The sequence below is a fragment of the Callithrix jacchus genome, chromosome 7, assembly GCF_049354715.1.
Source record: "Callithrix jacchus isolate 240 chromosome 7, calJac240_pri, whole genome shotgun sequence".
Classification (NCBI taxonomy): Eukaryota; Metazoa; Chordata; class Mammalia; order Primates; family Cebidae; genus Callithrix; species Callithrix jacchus.
This window is the reverse complement of record NC_133508.1, coordinates 76,073,471-76,097,408: the sequence shown is the minus strand read 5'-3', so window position 1 is coordinate 76,097,408 and position 23,938 is coordinate 76,073,471. Positions and strand designations below refer to the sequence as shown.

General features: G+C 45.7%; 1 protein-coding gene across 15 annotated transcripts in view; it reads left to right on the top strand.

Annotated features, from left to right (window-relative positions):
- Positions 1-522: 522 nt before the first annotated feature.
- LOC100896731 (uncharacterized) overlaps positions 523-23,938 on the top strand; it is a 37,802-nt gene continuing 14,386 nt past the window's right edge. For 2 of the 15 annotated variants that reach the window (XR_013519945.1, XR_013519948.1), the window contains exons 1-5: positions 523-579; positions 8,076-8,226; positions 11,447-11,562; positions 16,325-16,509; positions 21,930-22,209. Coding sequence is in view for 1 of the 15 variants with exons in the window: in XM_078331330.1 (XP_078187456.1) it covers positions 927-969; positions 8,076-8,166; positions 11,447-11,562; positions 16,325-16,509 (435 nt within the window). In the remaining 14 variants the exon portion in view is untranslated. Of the gene's footprint in view, positions 970-5,804; positions 5,938-8,075; positions 8,227-9,299; positions 9,426-11,446; positions 11,563-14,801; positions 14,944-16,324; positions 16,510-21,929; positions 22,210-23,938 lie in introns of those variants that run through there. The other 13 variants (XR_013519944.1, XR_013519956.1, XR_013519950.1 and 10 more) reach the window with 13 other exon arrangements.

The following is a 23,938-nucleotide window of genomic DNA, read 5'->3' as shown; positions in this document are numbered from 1 at the left end:
CATAGATAGGGTGAGATCTGCAGATCCCAGCTGGTTAGTTGAACCCTGTCCTTCCTGATCTCGGTTGGGGTTTGTCCTGTCCCCTCTGTCCTGTGGTCAGTTTATGCTGCATGTGAGTCAGTAAATAGAGTTGCCCAGATTGTGCAACCAAGGTTTCCCCTGACAGTGGGAAAAAGTTTGGGTGATTAGCAAATGGTGAAGTCCTCAGTGTTTGTGATTCCTTTGATGCTCAAAGTGACAGTCAAGTGACATCCTAAAGGCCAAGATCACATCTCTTTGTAGCCTGCTTTTCCTGCAGCTCCAGCCTTGCTTGCTTTCCTTCCTGAAACTTTTGTGGTCCTTCTGTAGGGCCCCACCCAGGCAGTTCTTAGAATGTTCATCCCTCCTGGTGGGTTCCTTTTCCTTAAGATCCGGTGTCACCTTAAGAGATCTGAATATGTCCTTACTTCCTGACAGCCCCTTCTTCCCTTAATGCGATGCCGGATGGGGCGGGGCACGATGCAGGCTTCCGGCGGAAGTGCTGAAAGCAAGATGGCGGCCGCCGAAAGGGTTCCATATGCTGGCGTGGAGCGAGCCGGGGTACTCGCGGGCTGTGCCAAGATTGAGCCGGGGGTGGGCAGAGTGGAAAGGGTGCAGACCCATGGCCCCAGGTGTCCTGTAGGGCTTCACGCTCTCGACCTGTGAATGGTGCCCGCTAGCGCCCAGATCCATTTTCCCTACCCCTTCCAACCCTGGACCCAGAGCGGTGGTTGCGATCTGTTACCGTGACTTCAACCCTCATTCCAAACTGGCGCCCGTTTGTTCCACAAACTCCATTACCTCTGGCCCGTTAGAGGAAGGAGGTCCCAGAATAGCTGGGAAATTACGAGAACAGCCTCACTGTGCGGGTTGGTGAATGCTGTGATGCGGTTGTATGGTGGACGGTGATGTTGAAAGCCAGACTGGGGAATGACTTCTCCATCCGGAGAGGTGAGGGTAAACTTCCGGGATGCTCTGAGTCCAGAGATGGATTTGAAATATGCAAAGTTAACCAAGCAGCTCAGACGGGAGATAGGCTGTTGCCTGAATGGAGACAAGCAGCAAGAGCCAAAACCAAGTGTCTGGCACTTGGGGGCAAATAGTTTGGCATTGGAGACAAGGGGAAAAGAGGCAAGGGGGTGGGACCTAGATTATGAAGGTCTTATATGCCATACTAAGAAATGCAGATTTTTTCCATTGGCCATTGGACTGCTTTTGAAGAATACCAACCAGAAGAGTCATGTTGATCATATTTGTATTTTCTTGGGATAATGGAGGAGAGAGGAAAGGCGATCACGTCCAGGAAATTGTCACCATACCCAGGGACACAATGTAGGTTAGAAGAGGGTTGGGGAGACGAGTATACCTCACAAGTGATTTTGTTATACCCAGAAGAGTATTGGGACCCCACCCTTCCTTTCTTCCCTGTGCTCATGTTAGCCAGGTATTGGAGCAGCTGCATCAAAAGTGTGGTGTCATTGATTCAGAATGCTCTTGGTGTCTTCAGAGGGAGTGAGGACAGAGTTTTTCGTGCTGCTTTTATTCCATTTGGAAACATCAAAGATACTCTAAGATTCTACTGTATTATGAAACAGGTGACACTGAAAAGTACCTCTTATGTCAGATTCCCAATGCCAGGAAAAGAACTTAGGAAAAAATTTTAAGTCATGTGCATTCTGTGTATGGCTGGCTTATAAAATGAAGTTCAGGGGAGTATCTCTTTAGGTCAATATGATGGTGATCTTGGAGATGGAAAAAAAAGGTTCTGAGGACAGTAGGGCTAGGATGATGATGTAGCTATGGATTGAAATTTATAAAAACTAATCTGTTGGAGTTGAGGGTAGACTTTCTAAGTTGGAACCATTTGGGGGCTTTGATTTCTGATCATTTATTATAAAAAGTGTATAGTAAGAATCAGTAGGAGGATAGTTTTAGGAAAAACAATTTTTTTTTTTTTTTTTTGAGACAGAGCCTCGCTCTATCAGCAGGCTGGAGTGCAGTGGCGCGATCTCTGCTCCCTGCAACCTCCGCCTCCCGGGTTTAAGCGATGTGATTCTTCTGCCTCGGCCTCCTGAGTAGCTGGGACTACAGGCACATACCACCACGCCCAGCAAATTTTTGTATTTTTAGTAAGACGAGGTTTCACCATGTTGTCCAGGATGGTGTCGATCTCTTGACTTCATGATCCGCCCACATCGGCCTCCCAAAGTGCTGGGATTACAGGTGTGAGCCACTGCACCCAGTTTTAGAGAAAAATGTTTAAGATTTGGCTCTTGTTTTACATCACCTACTGAATAAGTATACCCTACCTTACTTGTGCACCTGTACTCACTTCTTGGTGGCTGTGCCGTTAAATAGCAGAGGGTAGCAGGGAGGCCTAGCCTCAGCAGTGCAGCCTTGGCCTCTCTGCTTACTTGGTTAAGTTTTTCATCAGTTGGTATCACAGTTGTAGTGCAAGTTTCTATTTGATCTTTTTTTATTTTCTAGGTTAGGAATTTTAGACTCCACTCTGCTCCTAACTTTCTGTGTGGAAACAAACTCACTGAAACTTTTTATTTTTTCTTTTTTATTTTTTCTTTTTTTGAGACAGAGTCTCACTCTGTCACCCAGGCTAGAGTGCAGCTCATTGCAACTTCCGCCTCCCAGGTTCAAGCGAGTCTCCTGCCTCAGCCTCCCAAGTAGCTGGGACTACAGGCATGTGCCACCATGGCCGGCTAATTTATTTATTTATTTTTTTTTTTAGTAGAGACGGGGTTTCACTATGTTGACCAGACTGGTCTCGAACTCCTGACCTTATGATCCACCTGCCTCAGCTTCCCAAAGTGCTGCAATTACAGGCGTGAGCCACTGTGCCTGGCTCTTTTTTTTTTTCTTTGAGACGGAGTCTCACTCTGTCACCCAGGCTGGAGTGCAATAGTATGGTCTCAGCTCACTGCAACCTCTGCCTCCGGGGTTCAAGTGATTTTCCCACCTCAGCCTCCCCAGTAGCTAGGACTACAAGTGTGCCACCATACCTGGCTAATTATTTTTAGTAGAGATGGGTTTTCACTGTGTTGGCCAGGCTAGTCTCGAACTCCTGACCTTGTGATCCACCCATCTTGGCCTTCCAAAGTGCTGGGATTACAGGCGTGAATCCCCCCCCCCATTTTTGTTGTTTTTTTTTTAGAGATGGGATCTCTCTCCGTTACCCAGGCTGGAGTGCAGTGTCGTTGATCATAGCTCAAGTGATCTTCCTGCCTCAGCCTCCCAGTGTTGTGAATATAGGTGTGAGCCAACACACCCAGCCTCTTCGTATCTTAAATAAAATAAGCATAGTGTTAGGAGCCCTTCTATCCCTGAGTTTTATAAAGTAGTAATTCGTACTGCTCTTGGTCTCCCCCAGCTAAAATACTTTTTCCTGGGGACAAAGACTATGATGCTTCCTTCTTTTGTAGTCACCTGACTGAATGGTAAGGTTAATGTTCTATACACAATTAAAGCTCAGTTGGAATTAATGACTGTTAGATAAACAACTTCTTCCATTTCTGTAAGTTTTATAAAAAAGGTCATTAAACTACTTGGAAGGCAACTTCAGATTTACATTCTGTAGTGGTGCAGCTGAATTTTATTTTATTTTAATTTGAGATAGAATCTTGCTCTGTCACCAGGCTGGAGTGCAATGGCGCAATCTTGGCCCACTGCAGCCTCTGCCTCTTGGGTTCAAGTGAGTCTCTTGCCTCAGCTTCTCCAGTAGCTAGGACTACAGGCATGTGCTACCATGCCTGGCTAATTTTTGTATTTTTAGTAGAGACAGGGTTTTACCATGTTTGCTAGGCTGATCTCGAACTCTTGACCTCAGGTGATCTGCCTGCCTTGGCCTCTCAAAGTGTTGGGATTACAGGTGTGAGCCACCATACCTGGCCTGAATTTTGCAAAGTTTAAAATTGGTTCATTTTTTAGCTATATTTATTTAAAATGAAATGACTTATTTTTGGATGCATTTCTGAATAAACCAAGAAAAATCTAAAAATTTGATTTTCATTTTGTAAATGACATCTGGATATGGCATGCTTCCTCCTATTGCTCACATATTAACAACCCATTTCTGCTTTTGCAGAAAAGCACCAAGGATTCTCTTTTGTTGAATTTGAGTTGGCAGCAGTAAGAAGTTTTCCTTTTAACGTTTGACTAGTGTCATTCTTGTCATTGATTACAAATGGTGTCTGTTTGGTAGTTTCCTTGGGCTGTCATAACAAATTACCACAAACTTGGGTGGCTTACAACAACAGAAACTTATTATCTCACAGCTCTGGAGACTAGAAGTCCAAAATCAAGGTGTTGGCAGGGCCATGGCCCCTCTGAAGGCTCTAAGGAAGACTCTTGCCTTGCCTTCCTGGCATCTAGTGGCTCCTCACAATTCCTTGGCTTGTAGTATCACTTTAGTCTCTGCCTCTGTCTTCACATGGCTTTCTTCCTTGTACGTGTTTCTCTCTGTCTTCTGCTCTTATAAAGATACCAGTCTTGGGAGGCAGAGGCAGGTGGATCACCTGAGGTCAGGAGTTCAAGACCAGCCTGAACAACATGGAGAAACCCCGTCTTTACTAAAAATACACACAAAAAATTAGCTGGGCATGGTGGTGCATGCCTGTAATCCCAGCTACTCAGGAGGCTGAGGCAGGAGAATCACTTGAACCCTCAAGGCAGAGGTTGCGGTGAGCCGAGATTGTGCCATTGTACTCCAGCCTAGGCAATGAAACTCCATCTCAAAAAAATAATAAATAAAAAAGATGCCAGTCATTGGATTTAGGGTCCATAACAATTCAGTATGACCTTAACTAATTACATCTGTGAAGACTCTACTTTTGAGACACAGTCTTGCTTTGTCATCCAGGCTGGAGTGCATTGGTGTGATTATAATTCACTGTGGCCTCAAACTCCTGGGCTCAGATGCTCCTGCTGTCTCAACCTCCCAAGTAGCTAGGACTATAGGTGCACACCACCATGCCTGCCTAATTTTTAAAATTTTTATAGAGATGAGGGTCTCACTATATTGCCCAGGCTCATCTTCAACTCCTAGCCTCAAACCATCCTCCTGCTTCAGCTTCCCAAAGCTTTGGGATTCTGAGGTTTAGGCAGACATGCATTTTGGACGATGCTATTCAACCCACTATAGTGGCTCAGTAGTGACTTTTGCAGAGAAACAGGAAGTTCTGGTTGAAGGATGGTCACCAGGCCTGGCTCAGAGTTCCCTTCCTGTATTCAGAGTATAGAAGGCAGGTCTTGCAGAGGCCTGAGCCCTCTGGACTGGCATTGCTTGTTCCTGTTTTACTGTGTGTATTCTCTCTCTCCATCACCTGGGCACACATCCGTACACCGCCAGTTCTAACAGGCAGTATACTCTTAGTAAAATACAGTCTAGGCAAGTAAGAGGGGAAATTGTGTCTTTTTTTGTGCTACTGAGTTATTATTTGAACACGTAAGAAGAGTTGAACTATAGGCATGAACTTTTTCCTTGTATATTTTTGGCAGGATATTGCTGCAGCTGTCAACAATGTGGTATGGCTGAGAATCTTTGTTTTTTACTGAAGCTGTTATTTGGTTCTACTTTTTGGTGTAAGGAATGTGCTTATTGTGTTTCCAGTTTCCGTAGTTTCGTTTCTTTTTTTTTTAAATACATATATTTCTTCATTAAACCAAAAACAACAGTTTCCATAGTTTCAAAGTTCTGTAGCAAGCACAGGTCATCATTATTTGAAATAATTCACTATGAACTGGCTACTTATAAAATTAATTCATTTCTTTTTTTTTTTTTTTTGAGACTGAGTCTCGCCATATCACCTAGGCTGGAGTGCAATGGCGCGATCTTGGCTCACTGCAACCTCTGCCTCCCAGGTTCAAGCGATTCTCCTGTCTTAGACTCTGGAGTAGCTGGGATTACAGGTACCCGCCACCACACCCGGCTAATTTTTGTATTTTTAGTAGAGATGGGGCTTCACCATGTCAGCCAGGCTGGTCTTGAACTACTGACCTCAAATGATCTGCCTGCCTCAGCCTTTCAAAGTGCTGGAATTACAGAAAATTTAATTCTTAACCAGACATCCTCTCATTTCACACTTGTGTAAATACCAACCACCTTTCTTGGCCAATCTCTTCTTGACTGTTTTGCAGAGGTCAGCAAACTCCAGCCTGTGGGCCAAATCATCCCACAGTCTGGTTTTGGTATTTTTAAATTTTATTTTAGACACAGTCTCGCTGTATTACCCAGACTGAAGTGGAGTGCAGTGGCATGATCTCGACTCACTACAACCTCCACCTCCCTGACTCAAACAATCCTCCCACTTCTGCCTCCCAGGTAGCTAGGACTACAGGTGTGTGCTTCCATACCTCGCTAGTTTTAGTATGTGTTTGTTTGTTTGTTTGTTTTGAGACGGAGTCTCACTCAGTTGCCCAGGCAGGAGTACAGTGGCATGATCTCTTAAAGCAGCTCATTGCAACCTCCACCTCCTGGGTTCAAGCAATTCTCCTGCCTCAGCCTCCCGAGTAGCTGGGATTACAGGCACATACCACCATGCCCAGCTACTCTTTGTATTCTTGGTAGAGAGGGGGGGTTTCACCATGTTGGTCAGGCTGGGATCGAACTCCTGACCTCATGATCCACCTGCCTCGGCCTCCCAAAGTGCTGCGATTACAGGCGAGAGCCACCGTACCCGGCCAATCCATCTTTGTTTTTAAGAACAAAGGACGTAGCTGTAATTATAACCTCAGTCTTACTAAATTAATGAATCTTTTTTTTTAATAGAACTTTTAGTTTTCATGAAAAGGCCCAAAACAAACTTCTTTTGAAGTACCAATTGTTCTTGGCTAATGAAATATTTCTACACTTCATTCCATGTTCTTTGTTACGCCTTCATCAAACATGCCCCTTAGCAGTCAACAATAGCATTTTTTTCTCCAGTCCAAAGCCGATCTTGACTTTCTAAGGTAGACTCAGGTACTTGGTAACTGCATTTACCCTTATAATTTTAGAGAGTCCTGAACTCAAATCCAAAGATCTTGCCAGCACAGACCTTCCTGTTTGTTGGTATTGAAGGAAGTGCATGGTAGCTCCAGGGCATTCTAGTGGTTAGCTTTGTGTTAGCCTGCTTATGGGGTGCAGGCTCCCGGGCTTGGAATCACAAGCAGGTCTCAGGCTCCTGGGAAGTAAATGGAAGACTGTCAGGTATTCTTTCAACGTAACAGGTTTAAGCAGCTGAGTTGTATTTCAGTCTTTTCAGAATAAATCTGAGCTCTTTGGGTGGATAATATGTGTCATTTTGGCCAAACCAATGAGAGTTAAGGAAGGCTCTTCCAGACCAGGTGAGTGGGAACAACTCACAGATTCCCTGTCATGTCCACAGCTTTGGCCTTGGCTGCCTTTTTTTTTTCCAGATAGAGTCTTACTCTGTCGCTCAGGCTAGAGTGCAGTGGTGCGATCACAGCTCACTGCAACCCCTGCCTTCCAGGTTCAATTGAGTCTTATGCCTCAGCCTCCCAAGTAGCTGGGATTACAGGCATGCACCACCACACCCGGCTAATTTTTGTATTTTTGGTAGAGACAGGGTTTCACCATGTTGGCCAGACTGGTCTCTGATCCACCTCCCTTACTTCCTCTTGTAGTGATGGTATGAACACAAGTAGAGTGGTTTATAGTGGAGAAGAGAATGTAGCACCTCCATGGAAATAAAAACATGAGCTTGAGATTCTTAGTAAAGCTGGAGGCACTGCTCCATGTGAAAGACTAGCTTTTGGACATAGTCATAACTATGCCCTGTCAGCCCTGACACAGGCTGGACATTCCTTTTGGCTTGATTTAGTTCCTCCTCCTCATTCTCATTCACTTCTGTTAAGAGCTGGACTTAAGGCCTGACGTTTCCCAGTGACAACTTTTCTTGTCTTGTTCTAAGAGGGAACTTCTGACTATGAAAGCCTACCTAGTGAGCCCACTTTGTTGGCTAAAGCAGTGAAGAACTGGACATAGCTCATTAGCTATTGGCTGATGGCTTGAATTTCTTAACATTCATTTGATTCCTTCCTTTCAGTTTGGTCAGATGAAGACTGGGTGGAGAAGTTTTCTGGGAAGAGGATGAAAAGAAAGATGATTCAGAACCTCCCAAAGCAGAAAGCCAAGAGGTGAGAATGAGATTCATGCTTCCAGAGGAGAGGCTGCTGCTTTCCACCCAGGGAACTGAGGTGAGTGGTGTTGGGTGAATTGAAAGGAGAAGTTCTGGGTTCCTTATCTGGGTGAGAAGTACCTTAAGTGGGCTCAGGAATTTGTAATTGCTGCTGAGCGAGGCGAACATCTGAGATGAGAAAGGGTGGTGAGTACTCCCCATCACCAGCATCTACTGTCCTAGTCTTTGGCAGCAGGCTTACTGTCTTCCTGTTCCTGCCCTGATTCCAAGGGGGTAGAATCATGTAGAGGCCCCTTCCCCTCAGTCAGTATGCAGGCACAAGGCTCTCCCCCCGTCCCCCCGTACTTGCTCCTGCTTCTCCATTAGACCATCCTGACTGTTGCTTCCCAGGATAACTTAGGGGCTCCTCCTCCTCTGTCCATCCTTGAGCAGTGATATTTCCCTGAATTCCTTTCTTAGCCTTCAGATCCTCTCTCCACATTATCCTTGTGCCATGCCAGCCACTTCTATCACCTAAGGTTATAACGATGATTCATTGTCCAGATGATATTCTGATCTCTATCCCTAGCCCTGACCTTTCACATGTTTCTGTCTGGATGTCTTATAGGCACCATAAATAAAGCGTATCCCAAACGGGTTTCATCACCTTTCACTCTAGTCCTCCTTTATGCCCAATCTTGGTTCACTTTGCTGTCTTCAACATAGTCACACCCAAACCAGATTCCCCAGTCCCAGCTTAGACCCCTCACGATATTTCATACCATGCATTGCCATACCCTGCTAATTTTATCTTTTAAATCTTGCATTTCTCCTCTCCAGTTTTTTTCTGCCACTGTTGTCTTGGCTGAGGTCTTACCCTCTTTCCTGTGAATAATTGGAGTAGCTTCCTAACTGGTCTACCTGCCCCAGGCCTGCTTTCCTCCTCTCCTTAGCAGCCAGAGGGAGCTTTCTGAAGGGCTGATCTAACTATACCACTCGCCTCATTTATAGGATTGACTCCAGCCTCCATCAAAAGGGATGGAAGGCCTCTCTATGTTCTGACCCCTGCTTATCTCTCCACATTTTATCCCCAGTTTTTATTCTAGGAAACAAAAGTTTGCAGATACCTGTAAATCTCTGTGTTTTGGTGTAAGTCATTCCTCTGCCTGCAGTGTCCTTTCCAACTTATTTTATGTGGCTAATGCCTGCTCATTTCTCATAGCTTAGCCCATTTACTGCCTTCTCCAGGATGCTTTTCTGAATCCTGCAGTGTGTGAGGTAAGTATCACTCTGGGCTCCCATGGCCTCTGGGTTCCTCTGGCACCCTCTGTCCTGGCATTATATTGAAATGTAATTATATGGAAATGTGAGTGGATTATATTGAAATCACTTATTTAACAAATGTCTAAATATTGCTCACTCTGTGCCAGGCACTGTTCTAAGTGCTTTACTAATATTTTATTTATTTATTTATTTATTTATTTTGAGATGGAGTTTCATTCTTGTTGCCCAGGCTGGAGTGCAATGGCACAATCTCGGCTCACTGCAACCTCTGCCTCCCAGGTTCAAGCGATTCTCTTGCCTCAGCCTCCTGAGTAGCTGGGAATACTGGCATGTGCCACCATGCCCAGCTAATTTTGTATATTTAATAGAGATGGGATCTCTCCATGTTGGTCGGGCTGGTCTCAAACTCCCGACTTCAGGTGATCCACTTGCCTAGGCCTCCTAAAGTGCTGGAATTATAGGCATGAGCTAATGCCAGGCTGATAAGTACTATCGTTATCCCTACTTCTAGGTGAGGAAGCTCTGGGGCACAGTGAGGTCAGTACCTTGTCCAGTGTTACACAGTTCATAAGTGGTGGAGCTGAGATCTGAACTAAGGCTGTAGAGCTCCAGGATCCGTGTGCCTCTTACATTGTGGATATCCCTCCCCCAGTGGCTAGCCAGTTCCTCAAGGCCAGGGGCCATATCTATCTAACTGCCTATCAATTTTTTTTTTTTTTTTTTGAGTCAGGGTCTTGCTCTGTTGCCTAGGCTGGTGTGCAGTGGTGTCATCACAGTTCACTCCCAGGCTTAAGTGATCCTCCTGTCTAGCCTCTCAACTAGTTGGAAGTACAGGCATGCCACCATACCCAGTTAAATTTTTCATTTTTTATTTTGTAGAGACAGGGTCTTATTTTGTTGCCCAGATTGATCTCAGAACTCCTGGGCTCAATCATTCCTCTTGCCTGGGCCTCCCAAAGTGCTGGGATTATAGAGTGAACCACCCACCCAACCATATCTGGTTATTTTATTTATTTTTTTTTTTGAGACGGAGTTTCGCTCTTGTTACCCAGGCTGGAGTGCAATGGCGCGATTTCGGCTCACCGCAATCTCCACCTCCTGGGTTCAGGCAATTCTCCTTCCTCAGCCTCCCGAGCAGCTGGGATTACAGGCACGCACCACCGTGCCCAGCTAATTTTTTGTAATTTTAGTAGAGACGGGGTTTCACCATGTTGACCAAGATGGTCTCGATCTGTTGACCTTGTGATCCACCCGCCTCGGCCTCCCAAAGTGCTGGGATTACAGGCTTGAGCCACCGCGCCCGGCCCATATCTGGTTATTTAAGAATCCCGGTACTTAGCCTGATAGCTCAATACCTGTATGTTGAACTACTAATTCAAACTACAAAGAGGTCAAAAACAATAGAGTTTTCTCTACCTCACAAATGGGAGGGTTTGTATTGAATGTTGTATTTATCTTCTAGCCAATCTTATCTTGGAGCACCAAGCAAAATGACCCAGCCTCCGCCACTATCTTCTGAGTGCCTAGGCCTGAGCAAGAGGGCTGCCTCCTTGCTTTTATGTAGCCAGCCCTCGTATGTGTAGCATAGAGGGAGGAGGTGGTGGGACATGAATGGCTTCATTTAATTGGAAGACAGTGGGTAGATTGGAATTGGCATTTGAAGATTTGAGAGTTGTTGATCTTGGGCCAGAAAAGTGCTGTTCTGTGACTGCAGGGCAGGAGGAGGAAACTGATACTTCTGAGGGTGAGCCTGATGAGATAACATACTCATGTGTGGGGCTCAGGTTAGCCAGTGCTGAGGTCTCCTGTTAGCCCCTCCTGTAGCAGCACATCCAGCTGGTGCTACAGCTGGGGCTCCTGCCTCCTGCAGCCCTGTCAGGCCCAAGGCCTTCCCCGTTAGCACTTGCTCCAGCCTGCTCACTGGAGTTGTGTTCTGGGTGGGTATGTAGAATACTCACACTCCTATCTGGGGTGTCAGGGAGCTCTCTGTAACTAGCAATTTCTTTTGTACCTAGGGAGAGACTGCCTCTAAAAAGGCCTGGTCAAATCTTCAGGTGTACATGGATTGGGAACAAGCTGGCCGGCCGCATCCAGATGCTCCTGCATTCTGACGTCGTGCCCATGACAGCAGGTGAACAGGGTGCTGGGATGAGGACAGTGGTGGCTGAGCAGGTTGGAGAGGAAGCTACCTGGAGTCCTGGGCCCTTAACATTTTTCATCTGAGGCATCTCATATCCCAGCATCTAGTAACAAATGAGGCACAGCAGGCATTTTTGAAGCTCTATAAAGGCTTAGAGCCATTAGAAAGAGTAGGTAAATAAAAGTTATAAACAGTTTTATCCTCTGGTTTGGTTTAATTGGTTTTTTTTGTAATTTTATTTGGATATGTTTTCAAACTTACAGATGTATAGAATAAGAATTCTGTAAGAATATTTCAAGGGGCCAGGTGCAGTGGCTTACACCTGTAATCTCAGCACTTTGGGAGGCCATGGCTGGAGGATCAGTTGAGTCCAGGAGTTTGAGATCAGCCTGGGAAGCACAGCAAGATGCCATTTCTACAAAAAAATATAACATTAGACAGGTATAGTAGCATGTGCCCATAGTTCCAGCTATTTAAGAGGCTGAGACAGGAGGATGGCTTCTTCAACCCAGGAGGTTGAGGCTGCAGTGAGCCATCATTCCACCACTGCACGCCAGTCTGGGCAACAGAGCAAGGCCTTGGCAGAAAGAAAAAAAATCAAGGAAAAAAAAAAACAAGAAAAAAAATATTTAGAGGAACTCTTCTGTATCCCTTACCTACTCAATAATTTCCTTTTCGTGCCCTGTATGCTTTATCATTTTCTTTATGTATATTATACACAGATGCATATATGTATTTTTCCCCTGTTCCACTTGAGAAATTGAAGACCATGCACCTTGACTCCTAAATACTTCAGTATATATTTCCTAAGAACCAGAATATTCCCTGGCATAATAGAGTACAACTATCAAAATTATAAAATGTGGCATCGAGTACTTTGATGAGCCATATTCAAATTTATCACTTGTCCCAATATCGTTCTTGATAGTAATTTTTCTTCCCTGACAAGGAATTCCACATTGATTTAGTTGTTGAGTCTCTTTAGTCTCCTTTTTTTGTTGTTGAGATGGAGTCTCACATTATTACCCAGGCTGGAGTGCAGTGGCACAATCCTGACTCACTGCAACCTCCGCCTCCCGGGTTCAAGCGATTCTCCTGCCTTAGCCTCTCGAGTAGCTGGGACTGCAGGTGTCTACCACCATGCCCGGCTAATTGTATTTTTAGTAGAGATGGGGTTTCACTATGTTGGCCAGGCTGGTCTTGAACTCCTGACCTCATGATCCGCCCATCTCAGCCTCCCAAAGTGCTGGGATTACAAGGGTGAGCCACTGCACCCAGCCTAGTCTCCTTTTATTAGAAACAGTTTGTTAATTTCATTGCCATTTTTGATCTTGACATCTTTGAAGAGAATAGGCCAGTTGTGTTTAAGGGTGCTTCTCAGTTTGTATTTGCCTAGTACTGCTTCACGATTTGATTTAGGTTATGTGTTTTGGCAGCAGTAGCACAGAAGCAGTGTTGTTAGTGTATCGTATGAGGAAGTACATGATATCAGTTCAGATGTTCGTGAAGTTGACTTTGTTGACTTGGTCAAGCAGTTATTTGCCAAGTGTCTTCACTGGAAAAATGCTATTTTGTTTTTCTTTGAGACAGGGTCTAGTTCTATTGTCCAGGCTGGAGTGCAGTGGTGTGATCACGGCTCACTGCAGCTTCGACTTTCCAGGCTCAAGTGATCTCCCAGGTCAGCCTCCAACATAGCTGGGACCACAGGCATGCCCCACCATGCTCAGCCTATTTTTCATTCAGATGGAGGTTTCACTATGTTGTCCAACTAATTTTTGTATTTTTTTGCAGAGATGGTGGGGTTTTGCCATGTTGTCCAGTCTGATCTTGAACTGGTCTCAAATGATTCTCTCACTTCAGTCTCCCAAAATGCTGGGATTACAGATATGAGTAACCGCACCCAGCCAGAAAAGTACTATTTTTAAGAGTATCAATCAAAAGCTGAAATTTTTTCTTCTTACCATTTAGCCCATCTCCCATAGGTAGTTACTATTGACAGTTGTATTTTCCTTTTTTCTTTTTTTTTGAGTCAGAGTCTTGCTGTGTCGCCAGGCACCAGGCTGGAGTGCAATAGCGCAATCTCTCCGCCCACTGCAATCTCTGCCTCCTGGGTTCAAGCAATTCTCCTGCCTCAGCCTTCCGAATAGCTGGGACTACAGGCACCCACCACCATGCTCAGCTAATTTTTGTATTTTTTTAGTAGAGACAGAGTTTCACCATGTTGGCCAGGATAGTCTTGATCTCTTGACCTCATGATCTGCCCACCTCGGCCTCCCAAAGTGCTGGGATTACAGGCATGAGCCACTGCACCCAGACATCCCCTTTTTTCTTAAATATTCATAATGATCTTTTTTACCTATAATATTTTTTGTCTTAATCTAGCTTTGTAAAATGTTTCTAAGTCATAATTGCATATAGTTTAAAGAAAATTGTTCTATAATAAAACATTTTCTGTTCCGCCTACCATCATTTTTCTGCCCTGCTGAAGGCAACATTCATTCCTTTTAACTATTTTAATTATTTGGGCTTTTGTTGCTATGTCTCTAAAAATATATTACTGCTACTTGACTTTTTTCAGTTTTTGGCTGTTTATGGTTAAATTTTTTCTGGGAAACACCCGTAGAGATTTGGATGCGGGAAGTTTGTTGGGGAGTGATCTCAGGAACAACTCCCGCAGATGAGGGAAGCAGACTGGGCAGACGGAGGGATAGAACTGCCTGCAGTCACACAGATGCCCCAGCTGATCCCAGGGGCAGTTTTGGCGTGTGGATATCCCTTCAGAGTTATCCTGAACTAAGGCCAGGGGATAAGGCCCTTGTGTCCTCCTGTGGACCAGTCACCAATTCGGGCTGATTCCCAGGAGTGGTGTGAACGTTGGTGAGGCAGCTCCCTTTGGCCAAGGGCATTTTCTGGGATGAGTCTCATCCTGGGGCTGGTGGTACCCAACACTTCTGGATGCTGAGGGAATTGACGGTTGTGGTCTTGCAGGGATTCTGACTGGCATACCCCAGCATCCACTGTGCTCCTCCCATTGTATCTCTCAGATCCACTTGCTTCCTGTAAGTTCACTTCACTTGAGGTTGGCTCCTTCAGAGTTCTGGTTAAGCTCTTTTTCTAGGGAAATTAGAGGAAAGATAGTGGGATGAACTTTGGTCCCCATTGTTGCTGTCAGTCCCAGAACTGCAACTGATACTCATCATCTTCCTCCTCTACTATCTTTTTTTTTTTAGATGGAGTCTGCTCTTGTCGCTCAGGCTGGAGTGCAGTGGCACAATCTTGGCTCACTTCAATCTCTGTCTCCCGGGTTCAAGTGGTTCTCCTGCCTCAGCCTCCCAAGTAACTGGGATTACAGGCACCCACCACCATGCTCGGGTAATTTTTGTATTTTTAGTAGAAACGGGGTTTCACCATGTTGGCCAGGCTGGTCTCAAACTCCTGACCTCAGATGATCCACCTGCCTTGGCATCCCAGAGTGCTGGGATTACAGGTGTGAGCCACCATGCTTGGTCTCCCTCCTCTGCCATCCATTTTAGATGCCTCTCATCCTCACCTCAGCTGGCTCCTCTGCTCATCTAAATGGCTTAGCTGGTAGGGTGACCTAGACCTTTGCCTGTGGGAATTTGAGCTCCTGGTCACTATATACCTTCTCAGTTCACGGCTGCCTAGCACCATTGGGCAGGGGAGTCCAAATTTTTTCAGTTGTCCTAAGACCAGTTTATAGAAAGTCCATCTTTGCCCCAGTGATTTAAGATGCCAAGCTTTGTGAAATACTTAATTCCTTTTTTTATATACATATTATAATAGAGACAAGGGCTTGCCATGTTGTCCAGGCTGGTCTCCAACGCCTGTGCTCTGGCAGTCCTCCTGCCTTAGCCTCCCCAAGTACTGAGATTATAGATGTGAGCCACCATGCCCAGATGAAATGCTGAATTTCCATACATATCTGGGTCTATTCTGGACTTTCTTTTCTGTTCTTCTAATCTGTTCAATCTATTTGTGTGCTGCTTCCACACTTAAGCATTTAGTTTAAATGAAAGTACTATGTGCCTTTTTAGATTTGAAGAGTTGGAGTTTGGGCCCCCACATAGGTGGGCTGCAGAAATGTGTCCTCCCTCAGAATCAGGAGGGCAACCTCCTGCCCTCACAGGCTCTCATGGGCTCCAAGCAGAGGCCCTGGGGCTGAGCCGCATGGAGTCACCTTTTATTGAGTGTAATAAAGAAACTGAGGCTGGAGTGCAGTGGCTCGAATGTGGCTCACTGCAGCCTCAACCTCCCGAGATTAAGAGAGCCTCACACCACAGCCTCCCAGTAGCTGGGACTACAGGTACATGCCACCATGCCCAACTATTTTTTTTTTTTTTTAGACAAAGTCTGGCTCTGCTGCCCAGGCTGGAGTGCAGTAGCATGAACTTGGCTCCCTGCAGCCTCTGCCTCCTGGGTTCAAGCGATTCTCCTGCCTCAGCTTCCCCAGTAGCTGAAATTACAGGTGTGCACCACCACACCCAGCTAATTTCTATATTTTTAGTAGAGACAGGGTTTCACCATATTGTCTAGGCAAGTCTCGAACTGCCTACCTGAGGTGATCCACCCACCTTGGCCTCCCAAAGTGCTGGGATTATAGGTATGAGCCACTGTGACTGGGACCCAACTAATTATTTTTATTTTTGTAGATATAGTGTGTTACAGAGAGCTGGAGTTTTAATTATCTAGTTAGATATTCTTACCTCAGCACTTTTCCCTTTCTCAACCCCAGAGAATTTTCACTACCTGTGCACCCATGTAAAGGACTTGGTTTCAAGGGAAGCAGCTTCCACTGCATCATCCCCCAGTTCATGTGTCAGGGCAGTGATTTCACAAACCACAGTGGCACCAGGGGCAAGTGCATTGACAAGAAGAAATTTGATGATGAAAACTTTATCTTCAAACACACAGGACCAGGTAGGAATCACTCAACATGTGGTGACAAGGGAGGCTGGGCAAGGGTGGGCTGGCTGTGCAGGATAGAAGGATGAGCCGTGGTTCTAGCTGAGAAACGGGGAGTCTGGAGGAGACCCAGCCACCAGATGCAGGAGGACCGTTCAGCCTTGCTAGGGTGGAGTTAGCTCTGGGCTTTGGAAACCTTTTTTTTTTTTTTGGCTTATTTCAGTTCCCATTTGTCTCCTTTTAAAAGAGGAAGAAGCATAGGCGCCTGGGTCTGCTCCTACAGTGGTGTCTCATTATTGTTTTTGTAACTTTTTGCTTTATGTAATATCACGCTCACAGAAGAGTTACAAGAATAGCACGATGAACCCCATACACCTTCGCTGGCATTCACTCAGGTTCACCAGTTGTTTATACTGGTGAACTTAATTTCCTGTTTCTTCTCCTGTATATATTTATAGACAGTGTTTGGTTTTTTTTTTTTAAGATGGAGTCTCGCTCTGTCTACCAGGCTGGAGTGCAGTGGTGCCATCTTGGCTCACTGTAACCTCCGACTACCTGGTTCAAGTGATTCTCCTGCCTCAGCCTCCCTAGTAGCTGAGATTACAAGTGCCCACCACCACACCCAGTTAATTTTTGTATTTTTAGTAGAGACGGAGTGGAACTGTTGGCCAGGATGGTCTTGATCTCCTGACCATCATCTCCTGTAGCTGGGGCTACAGGTGCGTGCCACCACGCCTGGTATAAATTTTTTTTTTTGTAGTTTTAGTAGAGATGGGGTTTCAGTGTGTTAGCCAGGATGATCTTGATCTCCTGACCTAGTGATCTGCCTGCTTTGGCCTCCCAAAGTGCTGGGATTACAGGCATGAGCCACCATGCCCGGCCTGACAGTGCATATTTTTTTTAGAGCCATTTGAGAGTAAGTGGGAGTGTTCATGTTCCTCTACCACTAAATACTTCTGCATCTATTTCATGAGAAACAGAATATTTTTAATATTACCAGGACATAGTTATCAAAATCAGAAAACAAACACTGCTTCAATACTATTCTCTCATCTGCAGTGCATATTTAGATTTCCTCATGTGACACCACATCATCCTTTTCGAGGTTTTCGTGGTTGGCATGTGTCCTGGACTCATGGATGCTCTGCCCATCCACCCATGCCACACTGCCCTGTTGCCTCACTCACATCCCACACGCCATCGCTGGATGCACTCTTCTTCCTCTTGCCAAGGAGCCCGCTGCCTTTCTCTTGTGCTCCTTTTACCTAGTGCAGAACTCTGTATGCTGGAGGGGGACCTGAGCTGTCCCCGCTTGAGTTGAGGAGCTCAGGTCTTAAGGGCACCTTAAGCAATGCCCAGTGGTCCTCCCAGATTTCTGGAGGTACTTGTCATCCATGGTCTGAAGGGAAAACATACCTTTTCTTCACTCCTCAGCCCTCCACCATTGCCTCATAGATTCTGCCTCTCAGCTGATGGTGTCACTTATTTATAGAAACAATCAGAAGAGAACTAGTCTTTTCATGGCCATATCTCCTCCCCTGGCTGCATCATTCTTTCCTGCCTGGCCTGCTTGCCTTCCTGTAACAGTGGTGACCTCCCTTCTCTCTCCTTTTGCCCCATGGCATCTTCTCCTCAGTCTCTTTCCTTGTCTCTTCCTTTTCCCAGTCTCTAAGTTTTTGGAAGGACCCAGTGCTCACCATGGCTTTTCTTTATCTGTATTCACTCTTTTTTTTTTTCTTCTTTTTTTTTTTTTTTGAGACGGAGTTTCGCTGTTGTTACCCAGACTGGAGTGCAATGGCGCGATCTCGGCTCACTGCAACCTCCGCCTCCTGGGTTCAAGCAATTCTCCTGCCTCAGCCTCCCGAGTAGCTGGGATTACAGGCGCACACCACCATGCCCAGCTAATTTTTGTATTTTTAGTAGAGACAGGGTTTCACCTTGTTGACTAGGATGGTCTCGATCGACCTCGTGATCCACCCGCCTTGGCCTCCCAAAGAGCTGGGATTATAGGTGTGAGCCACTGCGCCCGGCCTGTATTCACTCTTTACCTTAATAGTTCTCACCCTTTTAGCCTAGCACCTGCCTCTTACAGCTCAACTGGGCTGAGATGGAAGTGACAGCTTTACACCCTTCCGTGAGTGCCTAATTTAAAACACAATATTGGCCGAGTGCAGTGGCTCACATCTGTAATCCCAGCACTTTGGCTGGCCGAGGTGGGAGGATTATTTGAGCCTAGGAGTTTGAGTCCAGCCTGGACAACTTGGCAAGACCCCATCTCTACAACAAATACAAAAATCAGCCAGGCATGGTGGTGCACACCTGTAGTCCCAGCTACTTGGGAGGCTGAGATGGGAGGATGGCTTAAGCTTGGGAGGCAGAGGTTGCAGTGAGCCAAGATTGTACCATTTGTATTCCAGCCTGGGTGACAGAGCAAGACTCTGTCTCAAACAAAAAACCGCACAGTATTATGCCATGGTTGTAATATAAAGGGAAATTAAAGGAAAATATTTTGTAATAGCATAATATGCATTTCAGTATTCAAATGCTTTTACACAACTACATGTATAAAATATTTGAACATATGTACTTCTGCCTAGAGCAGCAATCAGCAGTATGGACTGATTCAGGTGTGTCGTTTTGGCAGAATCAAAGTAACATAAAGTTTTGAAATAGTAAAAATCTCTTGGTAAAATTCTGAACAAAAAGGAATGAAGTGTGACAGGATGGGTTGATTTATGGAAAAATTTGATACAAAAAATAATTCTTTGGATTTATATGGAAAATAGAGTTAAGTTCTAGGCTCAGATCATTATAAATAGATTTTTCTTTTCTTTCTTTCTTTTTCTTTTCTTTTTTTTTTTTGAGACAGAGTCGTGCTCTGTTGCCAGGCGCCAGGCTGGAGTGCAGTGGCACCATCTCCGTTCACTGCAACCTCTGCCTCCTCAGTTCAAGCAACTCTCCTGCCTCAGCCTCCCAAGTAGCTGGGATTACAGGCGCGTGCTACCATGTGCATATTTTTGTATTTTAGTAGAGATGAGGTTTCACCATGTTGGCCAGGATGGTCTCAATCTCTTGACCTCATGATCAGCCCACCTAGGCCTCCCAAGGTGCTGGGATTATAGGTGTGAGCCACTGGCCATAAATAAATTTTTCTTATTTACATGAATGTTATTCAGGGTTTTCAAAAATCCAGGATTTAGAATAACTCTTCATTAGGTGGGAGATTGCAGGACATGTAGAGTCCCTCCCTATCCCTTCCTTCGAATGCCAGTAGCACCCTATTACTGACCACCAAAAATAGACTGCAATTTCTGCTAGCCCCTAGGGGGCAGTATGACACCACTAAGAACCCATGCCCTGGGCAATCACACCGGGTCCCAGGACTTTCGGTGAAATCACTGAGTAAAGCTTGGCCACATGGGTCTCCAAGCTGATGGCTCCCTGAGCTGCGGAATCCTATCCAACTACCTACCTGTCACCTTTGCTGGATATCCCACGAGCATCTCACACTTCACATGTCCAAAATGTGGCCTTGGCCTTCTCCCATAAACCCTTCCTCCTTTTCAGTAAATGACTCCACCATCCACTTGGCTGCTTGGTCAGAAACTTGGAAGTCATCGTGGACTCCTGCATCACCTGCAGGTCATATTTATCTGGCTTCAAGTCATCTCCTGGACCAGCCACTCTTCACCCTTTCCCCCTACCACCAACTCCTCCTGTTTCCAGCCTGGCTTCTTCACCTTCATAGTCTGATCTTCACCTGGCAGACAGACTGATTGTTTTGTTTTGTTTATTCCCCCAAGATGGAGTCTTGCCCTGTCACCCAGGCTGGGGTGCAGTGGTGTGATCTCAGCTCACTGCAACCTCTGCCTCCTGGATTCAAGTGATTCTTCTGCCTCAGCCTCCTGAGTAGCTGGGATTACAGGCATTCACCACCATGCCCTGCTGATTTTTGTATTTTCAGTAGAGATGGCGTTTCATCATGTTGGCCAGGCTGGTCTTGAATTCCTGACCTCACCTTGGCCTCCCAAAGTGCAGGGATTACAGACGTGAGTCACTGCCTGGTGCAGAGTGATTGTTTTTAATCATAAATCTGATCACATCATCTTCATGCTGATCCATCCTGTGGTGTACCTGGGACCCTGTCCTACAGGGCTAACCCAACTTGGGTCTTGGCACTTCTCTGTGCTCCTAGGATGTGCTGCCCCTCGCCCTCTGCATTCACAGACAGTCTCGCTGTTCCTCAGACATGCTGAGCTCACTTCTGCCTTGGACTTTGCACATGCCCTTTCCTCTCCTGGAGTGTTCTTCCTCCACTGTCCAGATGGTTCACACCCACTTTCTTCAGATGCCACGCATGTGTCCCCTCAACTGAGAGGCCTACCCTGACCTCTTCCTAAAATAGGCTTTTCTGCCATCTCACTCTTTTTAATCAGCTTCATTTTTCTTCTTACGCTTATTACCTGTAATAGTGTTATACATTTAATATTTTACTTATTTATTTTCAGTCTTCCTTTCTCCAATGTCAGCCTCATGAGGGCAGGACTTAGGCTTTCTTGTTCACCATTGTATTCTGGAACAGTGTCTGGCACACAGCAAGCATGCAATAAATATTTGAATATTTAACTATTTTTAAAAGCTATTGGTTGGGCGTGGTGGCTCATGCCTGTAATCCCAGCACTTTGGGAGGATGAGGCAGGCAGATCACCCTCAGTCAGGAGTTAGAAACCAGCCTGGCCAACATGGTAAAAACCTCATCTCTGCTAAAAATGCCAACAAATTAGCTGGGTGTCGTGGTGAGCACCTGTAGTCCTAGCTACTTGGGAGGCTGACGCAGGAGAATTGCTTGAATCCAGGAGGCAGAGGTTGTAGTGAGCCCAGATCGCGCCACTGCACTCCAGCCTGGGACAGAGCAAAACTCTATCTCAAAAAAAAAAAAAAGAGTAGAATAGAACATGGTCCCCAAATGAAGGAAGTACCCAGTCTGGAGGCTCAGCCATGAAGAGGGGGTTTCTCATTGCCACAATGAGCTGTAGCTCCTTATCCTATGCCCTCTAATCCCCTACCAAACCCAGGTTTTTTTTTTTTTTTTTTTTGAGACAGAGTCTTACTCTGTCACCCAGGCTGTAGTGCAGTGGTGCAGTCTCGGCTCACTGCAACCTCCGCCTTCTGGGTTCAAGCAGTTCTCCTGCCTCAGCCTCCTGGGTAGCTGGGATTACAGGCGTGTACCACCACACCCAGCTAATTATTGTATTTTTGGTAGACACGGGTTTCACCATGTTGGTCAGGCTGGTCTCGAACTCCTGACCTCATGATCCACCCACCTCGGTCTCACAAGTGTTGGGATTACAGGCGTGAGCCACTGTGCCTGGCCCAGGCTTTTTATTTATTTGTTTCATTGTTGTTGCTGAAACTGTCTTGCTCTTTTCACCCAGGCTGGAGTGCAGTGGCATGATCTTGGCCACTGAAGCCTCAACCTCCTGGGCTCAAGTGATCCTCCTGCTTCAGCCTACCAAGTAGCTCCGACTACAGGTATATACCACTAGAGCTGGCTAGTTTTAAATTTTTTGTTGAGACAGGATCTTTCTTTCTTTTTTTTAGACGGAGTCTTGTTCTGTCACCAGGCCGGAGTGCAGTGGCACAATCTCTGCTCACTGCAGCCTTCGCCTCCCAAGTTTAAGTGATGTGATTCTTCTGCCTCAGCCTCCCGAGTAGGTAGGACTACAGGCGTGCACCACCACGCCCAGCTAATTTTTGTATTTTCAGTAGAGACGGGGTTTCACCATGTGGGCCAGGATGGTCTCCATCTCTTGACCTCGTGATCCACCTGCCTCGGCCTCCCAAAGTGCTAGGATTACAGGTGTGAACCACTGCGCCTGGCTGAGATGAGATCTGTGTTGACCAGGATGGTCTTGTATTCCTGGGCTCAAGGGATCCTCCTGCCTTGGCCTGCCAAAGTGCTGGGATTACAGGCGTGAGCCATGGTGCCTGGCCCTAGGCCTTTTAGATTGAACTTACACCATCACCTCCTTCAGAAAGCCTTCATGATGAGTGTTTGTGTAGTGTCTCTTTCTCTTTTTCACAAACACTTAGATGACTGTATTGCTCCCATTCTATGCACAAATGTCTCTGTCACTGGGCTTTGCCATTTTGTAGCATAATTATCTTTTTTTAAAAATAGCTTTAGTAGGATTTTACATACCATCCAGTTAACCCATTTAAAGCACACATTTTAATGGTTTTTAGTGTATTCACAGAGTTGTGCATCCATCACCACAAATAATTTTAGAACATTTCATCACCCCGAAAGGGAACTTTATATTCCTTAGCAGTTGCTCCCTATCCTGTTGGCCCCCTGCCCTGGGAAACCCCAATTTACTTTTTGTCTCTGTGGATTTTCCCATTCTAGGCATTTAATATAAATGGAATCATACAATGTAGAGGCTTTCGTGAGTGTCTTCTTTCACTCAGCATGATGTTTTCAGGGTTCATCCATGATGTAGCATGTATCAGCCCATCATTCCTTTTTATTGCTAATTAACATCCACTGTCTGCATATACCCCACATTTGTTTATCCATTCATAAGCTGATGGGTTGTTTCTACTTTTTAGCTATTATGAATAATGCCACTATGAACATTCATATACAATTTTTTTTTTTTTGAGATGGGGTCTTGCTCTGTTGCCCAGGCTGGAGTGCAGTGGTACGATCTTGGCTCACTACAACCACCACCTCCCAGGTTCAACCGATTCTCCTGCTTCAGCCTCCTGAGGAGCTGAGATTACAGGCACACGCCACCACACCCAGCTAATTTTTTTGTAGTTTTAGTAGAGACTGGGTTTCACTATGTTGGTCAGACTGGTCTTGAGCTCCTGACCTCGTGATCTGCCTATCCCGGCCTCCCAAAGTGCTGGGATTATAGGTGTAAAGCACCTAAGGCCGGGCACAGTAGCTCACGCTTATAATCCCAGCACTTTGGGAGGCCGAAGCGAGTGGATCACGAGGTCAAGAGATCGAGACCATCCTGGTCAACATGGTGAAACCCTGTCTTTACTAAAAATACAAAAATTAGCTGGGCATGGTGGTGCGTGCCTGTAATCCCAGCTACTTGGGAGGCTGAGGCAGGAGAATTGCTTGAACCCAGGAGGCGGAGGTTGTGGTGAGCTGAGATCATGCCATTGCACTCCAGTCTGGGTAACAACAGCGAAACTCCGTCATAAAAAAAAAAAAAAAAAACACCTCGCACAGCTACATACAAATTTTTATGTAGACATATGTTTTCATTCTCTTTGATATAGCCATAGAATTGGAAATGCTGCTTATATAACTATTTTTTTTTTAAGACTGAGTCTCACTCTAAAGTGCAGTGGCATGAACTCAGCTCACTGCAACTACCACCTCCCCAGTTCAAGCAATTCTCCTGTCTCAGCCTCTCTAGTAGCT